At 39.9% G+C, this 22766-nt stretch overlaps 1 protein-coding gene across 1 annotated transcript in view; it reads right to left on the reverse strand.

Moving 5' to 3' along the window:
• The window catches only part of LOC101742292 (receptor-type guanylate cyclase gcy-1), an 89970-nt gene extending 75117 nt beyond the window's left edge, over nucleotides 1-14853 (reverse strand). Inside the window, exon 1 of the mRNA XM_012697947.4 lies at nucleotides 14630-14853. Coding sequence (XP_012553401.2) covers nucleotides 14630-14643 — 14 coding nt within the window. The 5' untranslated portion in view covers nucleotides 14644-14853. The remainder of the gene's footprint in view (nucleotides 1-14629) is intronic.
• Nucleotides 14854-22766: the final 7913 nt, after the last annotated feature.

Consider the following 22766-nt stretch of genomic DNA (forward strand, 5'->3'; position numbering starts at 1 on the left):
TTTTGTGCATAATTTCATGCAAATAAATTCAAAATAATTTGAAGCATATTTGCATGATTTAAGTACTAACAGAAACATAAACATAGTAACTTTGGAATTTATAATAGATTATTAGCATAGATATAGTGAAACGGTAAGAAGCCTTGTTGTGTCGCTAAACTTCTCAAATACACCCGTGTTTGTGTCTGTGTATGTGTATGCGTGTGCGTGTGAGTGTGCGTGTATGCATGTGTGTGTGCATGTGTGTGTGTGTATAGAAAGGACCCGGGCCACATATTGTTCGTTGATGATACAAAACACAAATCTTCCTTGAACAAAGTTTCAACAAACACCCCTCGAACACAAAGAACTCGAATAAACAAAACCACAAGCAATGAATTTCTCTCATGAAGAAGATAACAAGTTTTTTTCTTCTTTCCCAGCAATAGCTTTAGGATTATCGGATCTTCTTAGCCGACTGACTGGTTAGGAAAAAACTAAGGAATATTTCCTTAACAGCTTACAATTAAAGCCAACTATCTTCAATTCCCCTTGAGCATACAATGCCTTAGATTAATAGATCAGAATAGGAATAATTAATGGAAAGTTAACTGGTCAGGAACGACAGGCTCTCTGCCCGTGGTGGTGGTACCGTCATTTACTATAGAAGAGCCCTGCATTGCGTCCCGCTCGATCCTCCCGCGCTCGCTAATATCGAAGCATCAGTGTGCCGAATCTCACTGACGGGACACGCGCCGATCGTTATCGCGTCCGTTTATCTTCCACCGGATAAGATCGTTCTAAGCAGTGATATCGAGGCGCTGCTCGGTATGGGGAGCTCTGTCATTCTGGCGGGCGACCTAAATTGTAAACACATCAGGTGGAACTCACACACCACAACCCCGAATGGCAGGCGGCTTGACGCGTTAGTCGATGATCTCGCCTTCGATATCGTCGCTCCGCTAACCCCGACTCACTACCCGCTAAATATCGCGCATCGCCCGGATATACTCGACATAGCGTTATTAAAAAACGTAACTCTGCGCTTACACTCGATCGAAGTAGTTTCAGAGTTAGATTCAGACCACCGTCCCGTCGTTATGAAGCTCGGTCGCGCTCCCGATTCCGTTCCCGTCACGAGGACTGTGGTGGATTGGCACACGCTGGGCATCAGCCTGGCTGAATCTGATCCACCAACGCTTCCGTTTAGTCCGGACTCTATCCCGTCTCCTCAGGATACCGCTGAAGCCATAGACATCGTAACGTCACACATCACCTCGACATTAGATAGGTCATCGAAGCAAGTTGTAGCGGAGGACTTCCTTCACCGCTTCAAATTGCCCGACGATATTAGGGAACTCCTTAGAGCTAAGAACGCCTCGATCCGTGCGTACGATAGGTATCCTACCGCGGAAAATCGTATTCGAATGCGTGCCCTACAACGCGACGTAAAGTCTCGCATCACCGAAGTCCGAGATGCCAGATGGTCTGATTTCTTAGAAGGACTCGCGCCCTCTCAAAGGTCTTACTACCGCTTAGCTCGTACTCTCAAATCGGATACGGTAGTAACTATGCCCCCCCTCGTAGGCCCCTCAGGCCGACTCGCGGCGTTCGATGATGACGAAAAAGCAGAGCTGCTGGCCGATACATTGCAAACCCAGTGCACGCCCAGCACTCAATCCGTGGACCCTGTTCATGTAGAATTAGTAGACAGTGAGGTAGAACGCAGAGCCTCCTTGCCACCCTCTGATGCGTTACCACCCGTCACCCCGATGGAAGTTAAAGACTTGATCAAAGACCTACGTCCTCGCAAGGCTCCCGGTTCCGACGGTATATCCAACCGCGTTATTAAACTTCTACCCGTCCAACTCATCGTGATGTTGGCATCTATTTTCAATGCCGCTATGACGAACTGTATCTTTCCCGCGGTGTGGAAAGAAGCGGACGTTATCGGCATACATAAACCCGGTAAACCAAAAAATCATCCGACGAGCTACCGCCCGATTAGCCTCCTCATGTCTCTAGGCAAACTGTATGAGCGTCTGCTCTACAAACGCCTCAGAGACTTCGTCTCATCCAAGGGCATTCTTATCGATGAACAATTCGGATTCCGTACAAATCACTCATGCGTTCAACAGGTGCACCGCCTCACGGAGCACATTCTTGTGGGGCTTAATCGACCAAAACCGTTATACACGGGAGCTCTCTTCTTCGACGTCGCAAAAGCGTTCGACAAAGTCTGGCACAATGGTTTGATTTTCAAACTATTCAACATGGGCGTGCCGGATAGTCTCGTGCTCATCATACGGGACTTCTTGTCGAACCGCTCTTTTCGATATCGAGTCGAGGGAACCCGCTCCTCCCCACGACCTCTCACAGCTGGAGTCCCGCAAGGCTCTGTCCTCTCACCCCTCCTATTTAGCTTATTCGTCAACGATATTCCCCGGTCGCCGCCGACCCATTTAGCTTTATTCGCCGACGACACGACTGTTTACTATTCTAGTAGAAATAAGTCCCTAATCGCGAAGAAGCTTCAGAGCGCAGCCCTAGCCCTAGGACAGTGGTTCCGAAAATGGCGCATAGACATCAACCCAGCGAAAAGTACTGCGGTGCTATTTCAGAGGGGAAGCTCCACACGGATTTCCTCCCGGATTAGGAGGAGGAATCTCACACCCCCGATTACTCTCTTTAGACAACCCATACCCTGGGCCAGGAAGGTCAAGTACCTGGGCGTTACCCTGGATGCATCGATGACATTCCGCCCGCATATAAAATCAGTCCGTGACCGTGCCGCGTTTATTCTCGGTAGACTCTACCCCATGATCTGTAAGCGGAGTAAAATGTCCCTTCGGAACAAGGTGACACTTTACAAAACTTGCATAAGGCCCGTCATGACTTACGCGAGTGTGGTGTTCGCTCACGCGGCCCGCACACACATAGACACCCTCCAATCTCTACAATCCCGCTTTTGCAGGTTAGCTGTCGGGGCTCCGTGGTTCGTGAGGAACGTTGACCTACACGACGACCTGGGCCTCGAATCAATTCGGAAATACATGAAGTCAGCGTCGGAACGATACTTCGATAAGGCTATGCGTCATGATAATCGCCTTATCGTTGCCGCCGCTGACTACTCCCCGAATCCTGATCATGCAGGAGCCAGTCACCGTCGACGCCCTAGACACGTCCTTACGGATCCATCAGATCCAATAACCTTTGCATTAGATGCCTTCAGCTCTAATACTAGGGGCAGGCTTAGGGACCCCGGTAACCGTACTCGTCGAACTCGACAAAGAGGTCGACGTGCAACCTAACCCATGCATCAGCCCGCTGAGTTTCTCGCCGGATCTTCTCAGCGGGTCGCGATTCCGATCCGGTAGTAGATTCATTCGCGAAACAATTGCTCTTGAGTTGTTAGGTCTCCTTCGGAGGCGCTCGGGCAGTTGTTAGCAAATCCCACCCCTCTTGGCTGAGCCTTTGCTCGCCCACCTGTCCTGGTGAAACTGGAAAGGCCTTCGGGCCACCAGTAAACTTTCAATCATAAAAAAAAAAAAAAAAAAAAAAAAAAAAAAAAAAAAAAAAAAAAAAAAAGGAAAGTTAACTAAGCAAACCAGCTGAAGATGCCTGTAATAATAACCCTATTACGAGGAAGTATTAACTACGCCAGCTGTTAGTTAGAAAGCAGATACTATGCAGTTTCTTCTTAGGTTATTTGATTCGTAATTATGATGTACGATCCTATGATTTATAATTAACTAGTGTTGCTGTATTTGTGTTCAGTGTTTGTGATTACCGGGGATTGGCTACCGGGTTCTGTAGAGACCCGACATCTTCAATCATCTTCAAACTTTTATTTCCTTAACTAATCACTGGTAGCCTAAGAGGTTATTTTAGCTACGCTAGGATTGGTAAGTGTGCTGACGGGCTCAACCTGAGTGAATTTGCTAACACTAGCCCTAGCAAGAGCAGTGTTTCGCTTTATCTACTAGCGGATCGGATTCGCGATACTTTTTTTATTTGTTTATTGCTTCGATGGGTGGATGAGCTCACAGCCCATCTGGGGTTAAGTGGTTACTGGAGCCCATAGACCCAATCAATAGTAAGTGCGCCTTGAGATACGAGTTCTAAGGTCTCAAGTATAGATACAGCGGCTGCCCCACCCTTCAAACCGAAACGCATTACTGCTTCACGGCAGAAATAGGTAGGGCGGTGGTACCTACCCGCGCGGACTCACAAGAGGTCCTACCACCAGTAAATAACCACCTGTGAAGATCCAGTGAGAAGCTTAGTGTCTAAGGGGACATTACAAAGTTAATTCCCCCACCTATCTCCCCTGTGATTTAGGGTCAAAATCAGAATTGTATTTTATAACAGCAGCTTACCCTCTTCAAACAGCATTACACAATTTTTGAATCATTCAATTGCACTTTACGAAACACATGAGGAAATATAGCGTGATTCCATTCTAGGCCAAAACTTTTTTTTTTTTATATGATTGAAAGTTTACTGGTGGCCCGAAGGCCTTTCCAGTTTCACCAGGACAGGTGGGCGAGCAAAGGCTCAGCCAAGAGGGGTGGGATTTGCTAACAACTGCCCGAGCGCCTCCGAAGGAGACCTAACAACTCTAGAGCAATTGTTTCGCGAATGAATCTACTACCGGATCGGAATCGCGACCCGCTGAGAAGATCCGGCGAGAAACTCAGCGGGGTGATGCATGGGTTAGGTTGCACGTCGACCTCTTTGTCGAGTTCGACGAGTACGGTTACCGGGGTCCCTAAGCCTGCCCCTAGTATTAGAGCTGAAGGCATCTAATGCAAAGGTTATTGGATCTGATGGATCCATAAGGACGTGTCTAGGGCGTCGACGGTGACTGGCTCCTGCATGATCAGGATTCGGGGAGTAGTCAGCGGCGGCAACGATAAGGCGATTATCATGACGCATAGCCTTATCGAAGTATCGTTCCGACGCTGACTTCATGTATTTCCGAATTGATTCGAGGCCCAGGTCGTCGTGTAGGTCAACGTTCCTCACGAACCACGGAGCCCCGACAGCTAACCTGCAAAAGCGGGATTGTAGGGATTGGAGGGTGTCTATGTGTGTGCGGGCCGCGTGAGCGAACACCACACTCGCGTAAGTCATGACGGGCCTTATGCAAGTTTTGTAAAGTGTCACCTTGTTCCGAAGGGACATTTTACTCCGCTTACAGATCATGGGGTAGAGTCTACCGAGAATAAACGCGGCACGATCACGGACTGATTTTATATGCGGGCGGAATGTCATCGATGCATCCAGGGTAACGCCCAGGTACTTGACCTTCCTAGCCCAGGGTATGGGTTGTCTAAAGAGAGTAATCGGGGGTGTGAGATTACTCCTCCTAATCCGGGAGGAAATCCGTGTGGAGCTTCCCCTCTGAAATAGCACCGCAGTACTTTTCGTTGGGTTGATGTCTATGCGCCATTTTCGGAACCACTGTCCTAGGGCTAGGGCTGCGCTCTGAAGCTTCTTCGCGATTAGGGACTTGTTTCTACTAGAATAGTAAACAGTAGTGTCGTCGGCGAATAAAGCTAAATGAGTCGGCGGCGACCGGGGAATATCGTTGACGAATAAGCTAAATAGGAGGGGTGAGAGGACAGAGCCTTGCGGGACTCCAGCTGTGAGAGGTCGTGGGGAGGAGCGGGTTCCCTCGACTCGATATCGAAAAGAGCGGTTCGACAAGAAGTCCCGTATGATGAGCACGAGACTATCCGGTACGCCCATGTTGAATAGTTTGAAAATCAAACCATTGTGCCAGACTTTGTCGAACGCTTTTGCGACGTCGAAGAAGAGAGCTCCCGTGTATAACGGTTTTGGTCGATTAAAGGCCAAAACTTAGATATCAGCCGTATTATTAGATAAAAGTTTAAAGTATTAAATGTTGTACTCCCGCTTTTTACGTTCGTTTTCCTTAGTTATAGTACACTAGCTGACCCGGCAGACTTCGTAGTGTCTCAATCGATAAATAAAAGACCTAAACTTGTATAAAATAACTTAAAACAAACAAAAGGAATCCGTCCGACGGGGGACACATCAAAGGAAAAACAAAATTGTTATTTTTATTAAGCTATTGCATAGATTTTATCGCGGGCCTTGAGCGCGGCTTGAGAGCGGAATCATGAAATTCCGTAACGAAAAAAACCTTCCACCCTTAAACCTCTATTCTTCCACAAATAATTCAAGACCAAAATTAGCCAAATCGGTTCAGACGTTCTCGAGTTTTAGCGAGACTAACGAACAGCAATTCATTATATATATATATATATATATATATATATATATATATATATATATATATATATATATATATATATATATATATATATATATAGACAGATTACAATTCGAATACTGTACAGATTTCGTTGTTACACGTGCTAAGAAATATTTGTTTCCATTAGTAGGGCTCGCAGTGAACGCTGAGCTCGACGGAGTCAGTAATTGATACTGCCGTTTTATTACTGCAAGGGGAAAATATTTTTCGTTTTCTTGTTCTCACGACTGGATCATCTGTAGATTCGAGTGGCAGGAGACTTTTGTCTTTACGTGAAACACAAAATTGTGGTTTTAGTATCAAATTTATCAGGGCGACAGAAATGCGAGTTGTCATAACGCATGACGATTTGTAGAGAATCATCTACCTACCAGTCTACCTAACAGCCAGAAGCCTTTTTTTTATCGCTTAAATGAGTGGACGGACGAGCTCACAGCCGACCTGGTGTTAAGTGGTTACTAAACATCTACAACGTAAATGCGCCACCCACCTTGAGATATAAGTTCTAAGCTCTCAGTATAATTACAACGGCTGCACCATCCTTCAAACCGAAACGCATTACTGCTTCACGGCAGAAATAGGCAGGGTAGTGGTACCTACCCGTGCGGACCCACAAGAGGTCCTACCACCAGTAATTACGTAAATTATAATTTTGCGGGTTTGATTGGATTTTTATTACACGATGTTCTTCCTTCACCGTGGAAGTCAATCGTGAATATTTGTTAAATACGTATATATCATTAGAAAAATTGGTACGGGTCAATTCAATTCATAAAATTATGCAATTTTTTTATCAATGTTTCTTTATGACGTTATCACGTAAAACTATCGTTCGTAAACCGACTATACAGACAGGCAGTGCTCTGAGGAATTGTTCGAGATGATACCGACCTCTCACTTTTACCATCGCACCGCCCACCACCAGAGTAGAGTTCATCCATACTACCTGGAGCCACTGCGTTCATCCACAGTGCGTTTCCAGAGGTCTTTTTTGCCACGTACCATCCGGCTATGGAATGAGCTCCCCTCCACGGTGTTTCCCGAGCGCTATGACATGTCCTTCTTCAAGCGAGGCTTGTTGAGAGTATTAAACGGTAGGCAGCGGCTTGGCTCTGCCCCTGGCATTGCTGACGTCCATGAGCGACGGTAACCACTCACCATCAGGTGGGCCGTATGCTCGTCCGCCTATACGGCAATAAAAAAAATAAAAAATGCAAATGTTTTTATTGTTATAATGTTTTTTATTTACTTTAATATCGTGTTAAAAAAAACTCTTAAAAAGTTACATTGACTCGTTTCAAATATTCTTTGAATAATTTCTTTCTTTCTTTTTCTCGTTAAGAGAGAATAAAAGAAACATACGCCTCTTACACTAGAAGTGAGCGATCACAGTACGGTCCCCAGTCACGAATGTGGTTTCGTAGATAAATCTTCATGGGTAAAGATAAATAAATCGTCCCGATACGGTTCGAGGAACGATTATTTTTACATAAAATGTACTTTATCAACCTTTATTATTAGCCGGGGCCAAATTCACGTGCCTACGGTCATTCTTCTTCAAGATCTATAGTAGGTCAGGTTTTTTTTTCGAATTTTATAAATTAGAACACAATCTCTTTGGTATTTTATTACTGTTTGCATCTGGCTCTTATTACTGTTTACATCTGACTTTATTTGATATTACTAAATAGATTTACTGCCATTTACTCTGTTTAATTATCTGTCCGCCAATACCCGTGAATCTAACAAAGAAATTCGATACATTTTAAAGTTTTGTCCCAAAAAAGAGAAAAGTGGGACGCAAGCCACTAAAGAGAGAGAGAGAGAGAGAGAGAGAGAGAGAGAGAGAGAGCGCAATGATATACTTTATTGCACACCAAACACAAAATTACAATTCAAAATCAGACAACAGACCAGTATAACTGTACAATAGGCGAGCTTATTGCTGAAAGCGATCTCTTGCAGACAACCGTCTTATCTACAGAATTTTTGAAAAAGTTACAGCATGTATGTTGAGGTGTACTATTAATTATATCTAGAATGATCTATCAAGACTTTAGTCTAATGGTTTGCCATTACGTACATTATTAAACAAAATGCTTATATGTATAAAATAAATATATGTATATCTACAGTTTACATTTAATTTAGAGTCGCTATGTGCTTTACATACGTACATAATATATGTACTTACATACACATAAAACACTATAAAAAAAAAACATGTACAAACAAACAAGACTAAGCAGATAGGTAAATAATGTCCCTACATCGTTCTTATAAAGCAGTTTAAAGTTGGAACACTTCTCAATGCAACCGGTAGTGGAATCCATAATCAAATCGCTTGGAAAAACGCTTTGTGGCTTTCCCATTCATTTCATTCGGTTGGATTGTCCGTGACACCACGAAAACGGTAGACTAATCGAAAAGTCGGAAATAATATAATGTATAGTGGTCCCCTAGTAGTCGAAATTCGACTATAATTAACTGAAATTATAAGTTTGAACATTATTATGGTTCTATAATCTATAATCACAGATTTCGCCAAGACGACACTATAGGCAAATAATATTAAAAACTAAAAATGTTAGGTAATCTATTTTCAATTTGACCACAGACTATAAACAATAACAAAAGTTTGACAATAAACAAAGAGTCTTTATATATGTATGTGTTGTGTGAAATACATGCTAGTGTATGTAATGCTTTTTTGTGTTGATTTAATGTGCTTTTTAAACTTAAATTAAAAAAAAATACATGTGTGCAATTCACACGTGGTAGAAGTGAAACCTTCCAAAATTAAAATACAATTATCCTAAACGTCTTAAGTATATGTAAAATTTTGTCATTAGTAAATAATTGTAAGGTAGGGCCCTCTGTGAATTGATATTTTAATTTCACGTATAATCCTAAATTAAAATTCACGACAAGAGCTTTCATACACACGTTAGTATTAAAAAATCTCACAGATGGCGCTGTATTAAATAGTATGTATATTTCTGTCTCATTCTTTGCTGGCTTCATCCTACACATTTTTGTATTTGTGTCATTTTTTCCGTTGCATCCGGTTTGAAATCACAAGGATTCTAAAGAAGTTTTCACTTCGGTTGCGGTAGGCAGCGGCTTGGCTCTGCCCCTGGCAGCGGTAGGCAGCGGCTTGGCTCTGCCCCTGGCAGCGGTAAGCAGCGGCTTGGCTCTGCCCCTGGCATTGCTGAAGTCCATGGGCGACGGTAACCACTCACCATCAGGTGGGCCGTATGCCCGTCTGCCTACAAAGGCAATAAAAAAAAATAAAAAAAAAAAAAACTTCAAAAAATAATAACATTCTGCACTCCTTCTCTATATTCTCTATAAGTGTGGGAAATTTCATAATTCGCCGTCCGCGCAATTTTCATAAAAAGGGATACAAAGTTTTTGCTACACGTATTAATATAATGAGAATAAAAAAAACGTGTACTTTAAAGGTAAAAAAGTATTTTTAAATACACTATTGTTAGCTTCGTATCGTCGTATCTTTGTTTGAATTTATATAACGGAAACTTTGAACGTCATTGTCAACGACTTTAAATCGTCCTCATACTTAAAAACACCAGTTTTGCATTTTAAAATTTTAATACCTTGCACGTTTATACATGTAGAATAAGGATCGCAGCACATAAAATAAAACTTACACTGTTCCAAACTCTTCTGTTATAATAATAACTAGCTTTACATAAACTAGCACAATGCTAAATTTTACCCCCCACTTCATTTACGTAGAAAGTGAAAATATTTTTGAATTATAGAATATTAAGGAGCTATTTAAACCCCTATTTTGAAACATTATTTATTGGTGCTCCACTTGTAATGTGATGTTATATAGCCTATAGCCTTCTTCAATAAATGGGCCATTCAACACTGTAATATTTTTTCAAATCAGAGCAGTAGTTCCTGAGATTGCCGCTTTCAAACAAACAAACTCTTCAGCTTTATAATATTAGTATAGATTAAAAATTAATTAACACTTTTATTACGCCTTGCTCGTTTTTTAACCGTCTTCGCCATCTTCATTTTCTCTGTCATTCTGTCTGTCATTATTTTCTCTCTTTCTTTCCGTTTTCTCTCACTCACATCTTAACCCTCCGTTCCATACTATTTTCATACGTTCCGTTTTCACCAATCCTACATAAATAAATAAATAAGCCTTTATTGCTGTTAGAGTTTAACTTATTTAACTAAAAATAAAATGATAACAATAGAGGTAAGAAAACTATAAAATTAACTTATACTAAAACATATCTCGGCATTCGGCTTATCTCTCCTCTTAACAGCTTGTCTTTCGACAAAGGCCTCCTCTAAGGATTTCCATTTGCTTCTGTCCTTTGCTGTACGTAGCCATCCTGGCCCAGCTACTTGCTTCAAGTCGTCTTCCCATCGCTTCGGCTGTCTTCCTCTGATTCTTTTGTTTTCTCTAGGGTACCATTCCGTTATTATTCTGGTCCATTTTTCTTTCTTTTCTCTCATCATATGTCCCGTCCAGCGCTATTTTAATTTTCTGCATATTGATCGTACATACATTGTACAATCCTACATACATATATGTAAATTACTAGAACGATTACCATGTAAGTAACTCTGTCTGTAGGTACGATTTCGCCACCGTAGCGTTAAAACGATTTTAATGAAATTTGATATTGTTTGATTCCCGCATAATAAAATATGTTAACAAAAAAGAAAACCGTCGCCGTTTTTATTGTCAATATGGGGGAAGGATAGGCTATTTGATTTAATCGACATTTCGCTTAGTAGGTACGCGACATTTATCTTTATAATTAAAAGTGCGTTTAATTTGGTACTAGCGACCCGCCCTCGCTTCGCTTCGGAAACTGTAATTTATTATTAATTTCTCCACTATTTAATGGATGTTATTATACATATAAACGTTCCTCTTCAATCACTCTATCTATTAAAAAAAACTGCATCAAAATCCGTTGCGTAGTTTTAAAGATTTAAGCATACATAGGGACAGACAGATATAGGGACAGAGAAAGCGACTTTGTTTTATACTACATAGTGATTAGCATCAACAGTTCGATATTTTTAAGATTATTTCATAGAAACAGCTGATTCTTTTTTTTATGATGTATTTTCTCCAAATTTTAAACTTTAAATAGCTCTCCTGTAAAGTTACAAAAATGTAGCTTAAAACAAATAAACTTTCACTTCTCGATAAATGACCTATATTTTTTCTGACGTTTCAAAGGCTCCACAGTTTTCGTGGTCTCACCGACTACTATTTTCAATTACGCGAGATTAAATTATGTTTACGAATCGCGAACATCGAAATACTTTAATAAAAATAATAAATAAATAAATAATAAATATTTACTAACAATCACGCCACGTTAACTGGTCCCGTGATAAGTTCGTAAAGAACTTGTGTTACAGGTACCAGATAACGGAAATAAATGTAATATTTTTATTATACACCCTGGAAAAGACATTTATATTTATCATACAAATATCTTCCCTTGGCGGGATTCGAACCCGCGATCCCTTTGTGTAGTGACCATGTCACTTACCACTACACCAGGCGGCCGTTAAAAAAAACATATTACTTAAATTGTTGGTTCTCAAAAAAATCACTCCATGACTAATCAAGATTTAGATCGGAGATTTAAGTCTGTTTTAGATTCTAACATCGCATTAAACTATGCTTCAATTAAATTTCTTAATGAGAAGTCTTCAAACAAGTCCAGTCCTCAAGCAACAAGATATGACCTTAATCACGAAGCATTGTAATATTCTATTGTAAACAAAATTCTCTAATTAAGAGAAGGGTTTGATTGACAAGCTGATTCAACTGAAAACATAAAACTATAATAAATACACAAATTGTATTAATTGTATATATACACAAATTAATTGCCGTCTGGTGTAGTGGTAAGTGACATGGTCACTACACAAGGGGGTCGCGGGTTCGAATCCCGCCAAGGGAAGATATTTGTATGATAAATATAAATGTCTTTTCCAGGGTTATGGATGTCTATTAAATATATGTATGTGTATAATAAAAATCTTACATTTATATCCGTTATCTGGTACCTGTAACACAAGTTCTTTACGAACTTATCACGGGACCAGTTAACGTGGCGTGATTGTTAGTATATAAAAAAAAAAAAAAAAAAAAAAAAAATTGGTACTAAAGTTTTTTTAAATTATTTTTTGCAATACACAAAAAAAAACAAATCTTAACAAACACTTTTAGAAGCCGCTTAAGTTTGTTTTGCTGTAACGGAAAATAAAACAAAATGCAATCCATCAAATTTTATAGTTTTGATCCCGATTATAGTTGGACTTCATGTCTCAAGATGGATGACGGCATCTACGTTGCGATGTCTGTGCACTCCGATAATCACTTAATACCATAAGAGCCGTGAGCTCGTCCACCCATCTTAGCTATAATATACAGAAAGTTCCCCTACAACTTTTCAAATTTCCTCCTACATGATTAGATGTCAAAACATGTGTTTTATGCGTACTTCATTACAAATACTTGGTACCCGCCTGCGGGATTCGAACACCGGCACAGTCGAATCACTCGACACGAATGCACCGGGCGTCTTATCTTTTAGACCACGATGTCTTCACGACGACTTACAACTAAGCAAAAGCAAACTAATTACTTAAGTTAGTACCGATTTTCCCTCTGTTTGTCAATGGTTTTTAATTACAAAATTACAATACAAAACAGAAAATATGTCTACTATATAAAATGAATCTAAAATTTGGGGAATACGGTCGACTTTCGATCGTTGAACGAACCAGCATAAATATGATCGGTAATTTAACAGTCAAGACAGATTCAGGCGACCGAAGGTTTAATAATAAGAAACACAATGATGTCTAGACGCCTTATTTGCTATCTTGAAGTATAATAAAATAGCTAGAATATATCCATAAATGGCTAGGTTCTAAATCATGTAGGGGAAAGTGGGGGAAACGCGAACGCTGGGTAATGCCGAATTCAATGGTTCTAATATGTTAGAAAGATATATCCTAAGTTTATTTGCCGCCATTTCGGAGATCACGCCACCACTGATACTAGTCAATAACACGGGAGACGCGGACGCACGTACTTAAACAGGTATGCATTTTTCAATATTTTGTATGTTTTAGATGTAATTTTTTGGTAAATTCAAGTTGATGTAACTTTATTTCTATCTACAATAATAATTCAGCTTTTACATAGTGGAATAATCACATATTACTCAGCTAAATGATAATGATGTAGTAGGCAAAATAAATTTAACTAAAATTGTTTTTTGACCTTTAATTATTTTCGAATCCGCGGGGTAAAGACGAACACTCCATGTCGGTCAATCTCGAACATTCGCCGTTACCCCACTTCCGTTTGTTAGTACCCCGTTCAACTTTTTTTTAAATATTATTACAGATGCCTTGTACTTACAAAAGAAAGACTGAACTGAAGTATAGTTTAGAAGATCTCAAAAAGGCTATAGACGATGTTAAAACCAAAAAACTCTCCCTGCGTAAGCATATAATGTTTCAAAAACCACTAATTTTGACCATCTAATGAAAGAAGTGTTAATACAGCCATGGTCTGGATGAAAACCTTTATTTACAGACAATCAGGAAACGTAAGAAATCAAGAAGAAAACAGAAAGATGGCAAAAAAGGAACCCAAATAAAAAGACTGAAATGTAATGAGAGAACACCTTCAAGCAAGAAGTAAGAAATATTATTAAAGAATTTGAACAATATAAAAAAAGACTCTAGTGACTCTAGTCAAAATACGAAAAAAAAAGGAAAAAGGCGAAAAAGAAAATAAAGACTACTTTTGTATTTTTTGTAGAGATAAATATATTGATCCTCCCGTTGAAGACTAGATTGTGTGCTATATGTGCAAAAGATGAGCTCACGAGAGTTGTACTAATGGACAGTCAACATCGTTGGGTTTTAAATGTGGTGTGATCTATGTCGTTAATAATGTTAGTTCGTAATTACCCCACTTGGTGTTCGTATTTACCCGACTGATGTCGGGCAAAGCCGAACACTAAGGGTTTTGTTTTTCTTTCATATTGTTGCAATTTATTAAAAAAATATAAATGATGATTAGTGAATAAGTTAGACAGATAAGTAAACTTTACAATAAAAAAAAATTAAAAAATCTGTGATTAAATTCCATTGTTTTATTTAAGTTTTCCCTTAGGTGTTCGTATATCCCCCACTTTCCCCTAATGTCAATAAACCACAAATTACAGTTAGTAAAGTAAAATTTTATTCGCCTTTTCCCTCTATAAAAGGCTTATATTTGTATAATCAAAATTTTACAAGCTTACGTACCTTTTCAATTCCATGTTTTTGATAAAATATATAGGTATTTGTCTTTCGTAAGCTTCAAGGGTATAAAACCACTCAACAGGTACATTAAACACTTTCACGAAACATTATTTAACTTGTGAATCACGTTACAGGCTATCAGCAATGAAGGGATTACATTTCATTCAGGATTCGATTAGACTTTAACAAATGAGTGGCGTCACGGAGTTTAGACACAAGCGCCTGGCGCAAACGCCCGAGCAATACTGAATGCGAGTAAATTGCCTCCCGGGTCTGCAAGGGGTTGGCGCCACACTGTTTTTAGAAGGAATAACAATTATAATTAGTTTGAGATCCCTTTACAAACTAACTGTCTGAATTTATATTAAGTGGACGTAATTGCAAGAATGATCTCTGTTTCGCTTCGTTTGCGTTTTACAAGTAAATCTCATGTGGATTACATATATGTAAATACATCACTGAGATTAGAATGTATTTCTGTTGTTAAGCCATTCATTTGATTGAGAAATGAGATGGATGCGATTTGCGTGCTGACATACCTATCATACGTGCGTCTCCTGAAGTAAAGAATCCCAAATAATCTTCGTGGTTTTAATTATTAACATAGGTAATTTTTTTATCACAAATTATTTATTTTTTTACTTTTGCTTCCTAGCTTTATACAAGATGATATTTTTAAGAGTACGTGTAAATAATGTAAAGATACGACACCATCGATTAAATTGATTTAAGAATGATCCAGTGATATTTTTTTATCTGCATTATTAATCGCCTAAAGAACTCAACGCAAGATGTTTCCAACAATTCATATAAATATTAGCTTATCCATGAAGTACATGTATTTTCTACATGGATACCAAGTTTCAAGTCAATAGGATGCATGGTTCAGTAGTTATAACAGAACATTTTTTTTTTTATTGCCCTTGTAGGCAGACGAGCATACGGCCCACCTAATGGTGAGTGGTTACCGTAAAAACCACTGTATATTTATATATTAGTATAGATAAATATGAACAACGTAATAATAATTTAATCATAATCAAGAGGGGTATGGCGTAGCAGTGATAATAGGCTCTCACTAATTTATTTTCATAGTAGCGTTCGTCGTCAGCTTAGGGTCTTTTCTTTCCTTCTACCTAAGCTGATGTTCTAGAGAGACCATGTCAGCGTCACTGGGCTAGTAGGTAAGCTCACGGGGCTCAAACCTGACGTTGTTGCTAACGAGAACCCTAGCAAGAGCCGTGCTTCGCAGAATCTACCACCGGATCGGAAACGCGACCCACTGAGAAGATCCGGCGAGAAACTCAGTGGGCTGTGTCTGTTGGTTAATTTACTCGCCGAGCCCTTCTTCGCAAGCCACGGACGGGTTCGACGAGAACGATGACCGGCTTAGCGTTAATTAAATTAAATTATAACTTTCAAAAATCACTACGCGTACTGATAGCCGTATAGATGTAGGTATTCTAAGTGTCGCAACGTTAAGAATTATGTCACATTTCGCACATTTATCCTAAGTTTTATTCTCTTTATCACCATCGTTTTGTTACACTAAAATCTCGACTTACATTCACCCTAAGCGTGCAGTAGTAAAATACATTTTAGTAAATATATCGTAATGTTATGTTCATGCTTTTCTATATTCACGAACATCGTTTGTCTATATCTATACTAATATTATAAAGAGGAAAGATTTGTTTGTTTGTTTGTTTCGAATAGGCTCCGAAACTACTGGACCGATTTGAAAAATTCTTATTCCATTAGAAGCCGACATTGTCCCTGATGAACATAGGCTACTTTTTTAATTTTTTATTTTTTTTATTTTTTTGGTTTCATGTGTGTTTTAATGTTTCCGAAGCGAAGCGAGGGCGGGTCGCTAGTGCGAATATAAAAATGTAGTCATGAGCATGCCTAATTTGAGTCTTGAGGAAATAAATCGGAAATTAATGGTTTGTTTTTATATGAATGAGGCATTACTGGTGGCCTGGAGACCTCTCCAGTTTCACTAAGACAGGTGGGCGAGCAAAGGCTCAGCCAGGTGAAGTGGGATATGCTAACAGCTGCCCGAACGCCTCCGAAGGAGACCTAACAACTCAAAAGCAGCTGCTTAGCGAATGAATCTACTATCGAATCGGAATCGCGACTCGCTGAGAAGATCCGGCGAGAAACTCAGCGGGCTGATGCTTAGATTAGTTTGCACGTCGAACTCTTTGTCGAGGTCGACGAGTACCTACTACAGTTGCCGGGGTCCCAAAAGTCTGCTCCTAGTGTTAGAGCTGAAGGCGTCTAATGCAATGATTATTGGATCTGGTGGATCCATAAGGACGTGAAATTAATTGTGTTTCTCATAAAATTGCTCGAGTTAACTTGAACACACTCACTACCTTACCACCATAAACTAGACTGCCATCTTATAATTAGGTAAGTATTTTATATGCAATATTCTTTAAGTAATTTACGTGATGTTTGATAAATTTATAGTTATAAATAAATGTACATGACTATAGGTTTGGGTAAATTATGTATTGTTTTGAGATGATACTAGCTGCGACAGTAGCTTCGCCCCCAACAAAATCCAATTTTATATTAAAACATGCAAGCCATAAGACGAATGAGAAAGCTAACAACGTAAGATAATTTTAAGTGAACATACGTATAGGTACATTCTCTTTTAGATGTATAGATTTAATTATTATTTTTTTTATTGCTTAGGTGAGTGGACGAGCTCACAGCCCACCTGGTGTTAAGTGGTTACTGGAGCCCATAGACATCTACAACGTAAATGCGCCACCCATCTTGAGATATAAGTTCTAAGGTCTCAATTATAGTTACAACGGCTGCCCCGCCCTTCAAACCGAAACGCATTACTGCTTCACGGCAGAAATAGGCAGGGTGGTGGTACCTACCCGTGCGGACTCACAAGAGGTCCTACCACCAGTAATTACGCAAATTATAATTTTGCGGGTTTCATTTTTATTACACGATGTTATTCCTTCACCGTGGAAATCAATCGTGAACATCTGTTGAGTACGTATTTCATTAGAAAAATTGGTACCCGCCTGAGATTCGAACATCGGTGCATCGCTCAACACGAATGCACCGGACGTCTTATCCGTTAGGCCACGACGACTTCAGATTTCATATCAATAGAAATATGGCGCAGAAAATAAAAATCACAGCCAGCGCCACTAACGTAACTATAAAATATGTTCGTCGGAGAGGTCATGTCGTCCTTTATACGTGTGCAAAGTTTCTTAACAATTGGCAATAACGGCTGTCAAGTTTTGTGAGAACATACATACACAAATACATTCTCTTTTTTGTATGTAGATAATACGTAGAGCGTTGTGTTTTATGTATACGGAAGTGCGTGTGTTATGTATATACATATAATATTTTATTCACAACAAAGCAATGGCCATACCCTTGGTTGCGCGGTAGCGAATGCCTTAGGCATTATGTCCGCTGTACCCTTTGTGCGTAAAATTAAATAAACAAATGTTTTCTATGAATAAGGTAAGTATAATGAAACAATAGGTACCTACCTGCTCTACACAGTAAAACAATTGAAAAACAAAAAAGTTACGTTTTAACTTGTTTCTCTTCAGAAGGTTCAAGGTTTCGGGCTGTGAACAATTAGCAAATCATTTTTAGACATTATGTACGTCGTTTGAAGTAGTCGTGGCCTAAAGGATAAGACGTCCGGTGCATTCGTATGTAGCGATGCACCGGTGTTCGAATCCCGCAGGCGGGTACCAATTTTTCTAATGAAATACGTACTTAGCAAATGTTCACGATTGACTTCCACGGTGAAGGAATAACATCGTGCAATAAAAATTAAAAACCCGCAAAATTATAATTTGCATAATTACTGGTGGTAGGACCTTCTGTGAGTTCGCACGGGTAGGTACCACCACCCTGCCTTTATCTGCCGTGAAGCAGTAATGCGTTCCGGTTTGAAGGATGGGGCAGCCGTTGTAACTATACTGAGCCTTTAGAACGCATATCTCAAAGCTGGTGGCGTCATTTACGTTGTAGATGTCTATGAGCTCCGTGCAACTTAACCCATGCATCAGCCCGCTGAGTTTCTCGCTGGATCTTCTCAGCGGGTCGCGATTCCGATCCGCTAGTAGATTCATTCGCGAAGCAGCTGCTCTTGAGTTGTTAGGTCTCCTTCGGAGGCGCTCGGGCAGCTGTTAGCAAATCCCACCCCTCCTGGCTGAGCCTTTGCTCGCCCACCTGTCCTGGTAAAACTGAAAAGGCCTCCGGGCCACCAGTAATCCTTCAATCATAAAAAAAACATTAAAAAAACTGTTATATTTTTTTCAAAACCTTATCACAAACGTTATCAAAGGGAAACCCGTTTACGTCTCCCTGAAGTCAGCCCTGTGCTATTTTCGGCTTTAAAAGAACCCTCGAGCGACGCTATCGCAATACGTAACGAATAAGAGCTTTTGAAAAGTTTCCAGTAACAAAGGGCTCCACGATTCAGTTTGAACAACATGCCGTTTGATGTTCCACCAGCCATGGAAACTGTATAATGGAATCTCCATCGATAATTGGCGCTAGAATCTTCTTACTGCCTAATTATACCACAAATAAGAGCGGTATTCTGACTGTGGTCACTGAGCATAAAGATGTGCCAGCCTAACCCGATTTAAAGTCGTGGTTCGACTGTGGTCTAAAAGATAAGAAACTATTCGTTTTTTTATCAACCAATACTAAAATAACGGTGTTCGAAGTCCCGCAGAAAAAATCGATTTTTGTGATAAAATACGCATCATACCTACCTTCATAGCTTGTGGCCATAAATCCTGCCAATTTCTGCAAATCGTCGGAAGCCTATGAACCTTTGGGGCAGTTTAAACAACATTAAACCTTTTTTACCGTATGATCCATGGGGAGTGCTCCGAGGATTCTTTTGAGATGATCCCATCATCTCGTTTTTACCATCGCCCCGCCTGCAAGCGAAGTAGAGTTCATCCACAGTGATCTTTTTTGCCACGCACCATCCGGCTTCGGAATGAACTCCCCTCTACGGTTTTTCCCGGCGCAATGACATGTCCTTAAATGAGTATTGTAGAGACTACTTAACGGTAGGCAGCTGCTTGGCTCTACTCTGGCATTGCTCAAATCCATGGGCGACGGTAACCACTCACCATCTATCTACAAAGGCAAAAAACGCGACGATCTGCAACCCTTCATCACAGAGGTATGTGATCCACGCACTATCTTCTCGAGAATTTCAAAAGGCGACAGCCTTATTTAAGCTAGTCTATTAGTTTTAGTTAGTAAAGCTAGTTTATTAGTCTTAAACAATACAGCCTGCTCCTCATCAATACGAGAACGAGCTCATATATTCGGTTAAGCGTTGATATTATAGTCCGGCTCGGGAGTGTATTGGAATCGTAACCAAACACGACAAGACAAATGGTTGAGCTGGTGATTCTTGACACGGTAAAAGCTTAACAAAATGCGATCGACGTTTCACTTTTTTGTTGTTATATTTTTTGTTATACGGTTAGTGATCATTGTGCTTAGTTCGAGTTTTTTAAATTTTTTATCCAGTTGGAACAGCACCCCTAGCGGCAAACGAATGCAAATGTGCCAACTCCATACAAATTTGAGTTAACCTTTACGCTATAGAGAACGAAACATCCGGGTGATGGAAGGCCGGCTATCCTCGACCCACGCTGGTTCTGACCCAGCCGGGTATTCCGTAGGATAACCCATTCTAACCGGCGCCATCTAGGCGGGCTTCGGATAGCCTGTCGACCGAGAAGGCTGGTGGTCGTTGCGCCGATGACCGCCGGTCCGGTGTCTGTACAGGGTGATGGGAGAGATGTGCTCCACACTAAGCACTTGACTTTCCTCCCTTTGCCTTTTTTCATGAGTTCTGTCTCATGCGAGGTTTGGATGCTGGTTGTTGAGCGACAGGAGGCTTTAGTCGGTTCGACTTCGATATGCCCCGCCCGCCATCCCCAGTGGAGGGTGGGAGTCCGATGATTTTCTCCTGACCAAAAAAAACACTATTGAGAACGTTAAAAAACCGCACTAAGCACACAGGAATGAGGACATTCGCAGAAGAACCAAGGTAACTGATACAGTCCGAATTGCAAAATTGAAGTGGCAGTGGGCAGGGCACATTGCTCGTAGAACTGCTGGTCGCTGGGGCCGCGGTCGCGGGAATCCGCTGGATACAAGCTGCGGAAGACTAGTTCTTGTGGCGAACCTTTGGGGAGGCCTATGTCCAGGAGTGGACGTCCGTGGTCTGGAAAAAAGACACATGGTGGCTCCCTATGAATTATCTGTAAAAAAAACTCGCAAAAATAGTTTTGAGCTGTTTTTAATCTGTAATTTAGGAAAGTATTGTATGATCTGTGCTTTTATAAGAATTTTCTAAACAATCTATGAATTTCGATTAATTTTGCTTTCGTTAATGAATAATAAATGTATCCAACATAAATTATTCATTAGTTAGTTAAGAACGCATACAAACATTTTCATATTACGCAATATTATACTCTTTGTTTATGATAATATAAGTCTAACAACAGCATAATAATAACATAAAACTTGCAGACGAATGGTGATTTTAAATAACTTTGCTTGTTTCTCGCCAGGTATTCTCGGTAGGCGGCGATTCCGATCCAGTGGTAGATTCTGAGAAGCACTTCTCTTGCTAGGACTAGCGTTAGCAACGTTAGCAACGTCACCAGGTTAGAGCCCCGAAGCTAGGATAACCCCTTGAGATTACTAGTATGGGTTTTTTTTCCTTACGACCGCTGTGATCTTAAACAAGATAAAACTAATAATCGGGTCACTAAAAACATACATGCATACATAGTATACTATTTATGAGATATATAATAAAGTTAGGCGGTAGGCGGTAGTTCTTTTGACGTTCAACAAGTATGTACATTCATTTATGTTGAATAATTTTTTTTTTATTTGATTTGATTTGATTTGAAACTACCAAAGAAATTATGAGACCTAGATGATTTTCATTTTAAGAAAAAACTAATAGATAATCTTATTAGCGAAAATTATTATCACATAAATGATTTTCTTAGGGACGACGATGAATGAAAAGTAAATTATAAAATATCATAATATCCTGCACTGCACTATAATTCGCATGTCAAATAATGACAAAGCATACACGCTGCTTTTAACTTATGTAATAAATCATTTTCTTAGCTAAGCGAATAAATGTTTTCTTTCTTCTCTCTTCATACAAGTTTTACTACTACCACGCGTTAGTTTGCACACTATAGTATAATTATTTTGTCCGTGCAGTTTGGGTCATAAAAAGTCGGAGCGGTGAAGCGAGTATTTCGCTCTCTCTTCCACTCACGAGCCTTATGGACGGGCATAGTGATGCGCCTTATTGTTGTCGATAAGCGTTATCGATAGTATATTTAGTTCTGTCATTTTGTGGGTTAGTGATATAAATGAAAGAAAAAATCACTAATCGAACACTTACACGACATATCGCCGCAGCAAGTTAACGAGAACGGCAGAAATTAACACTGTGTAACTTTTCGGGATCTATTCTTATTTCAATGAAAATTTTTAACACATTGTTGATAACAACACGTGCAAATATTATTTTGAATAAATTCTGCCGTTTTGATACAAAACAAAGTAGTAGCCATTATGTCACAAAAAAAATTCAGAGAACGAATGCATAAAAACACATTTCTCTTCGACATAATGTACTATAATTTGCAGGTAAGTACAAATGACTCATAACATAACAATGTCTCACCACCTTTCGTATACCACCCTACCGCCGTGTACCTGCCTTCGATGACTCATTTGTTTTTATCGATAATGGCGTTGCGCCCGCGCAACATCCTCATCGCCCTAGCCGGCCTATGTTTTATGACCCAAACTGCACGGACAAAATAATTCTACTATAGACTTTTTTTTGTCCTTACATATATATATTTTCTCTGTGTTCAGGGAGAAAAGAGACATTTGATATGGTCTGGTGGGAAGGAAAGAGATACCGATATATTTTATTTATATTAAATTTCAACACAAAAAAACTTATCATAAATGTACAGAGTAATTCCCCAAACTTAGATAATATTATTTTCTAGTAATTCAACTGGTGTTCCTCCCTATCTCTCCCTAC

The sequence above is a fragment of the Bombyx mori genome, chromosome 8 (genome assembly GCF_030269925.1).
Source record: "Bombyx mori chromosome 8, ASM3026992v2".
Lineage (NCBI taxonomy): Eukaryota > Metazoa > Arthropoda > Insecta > Lepidoptera > Bombycidae > Bombyx > Bombyx mori.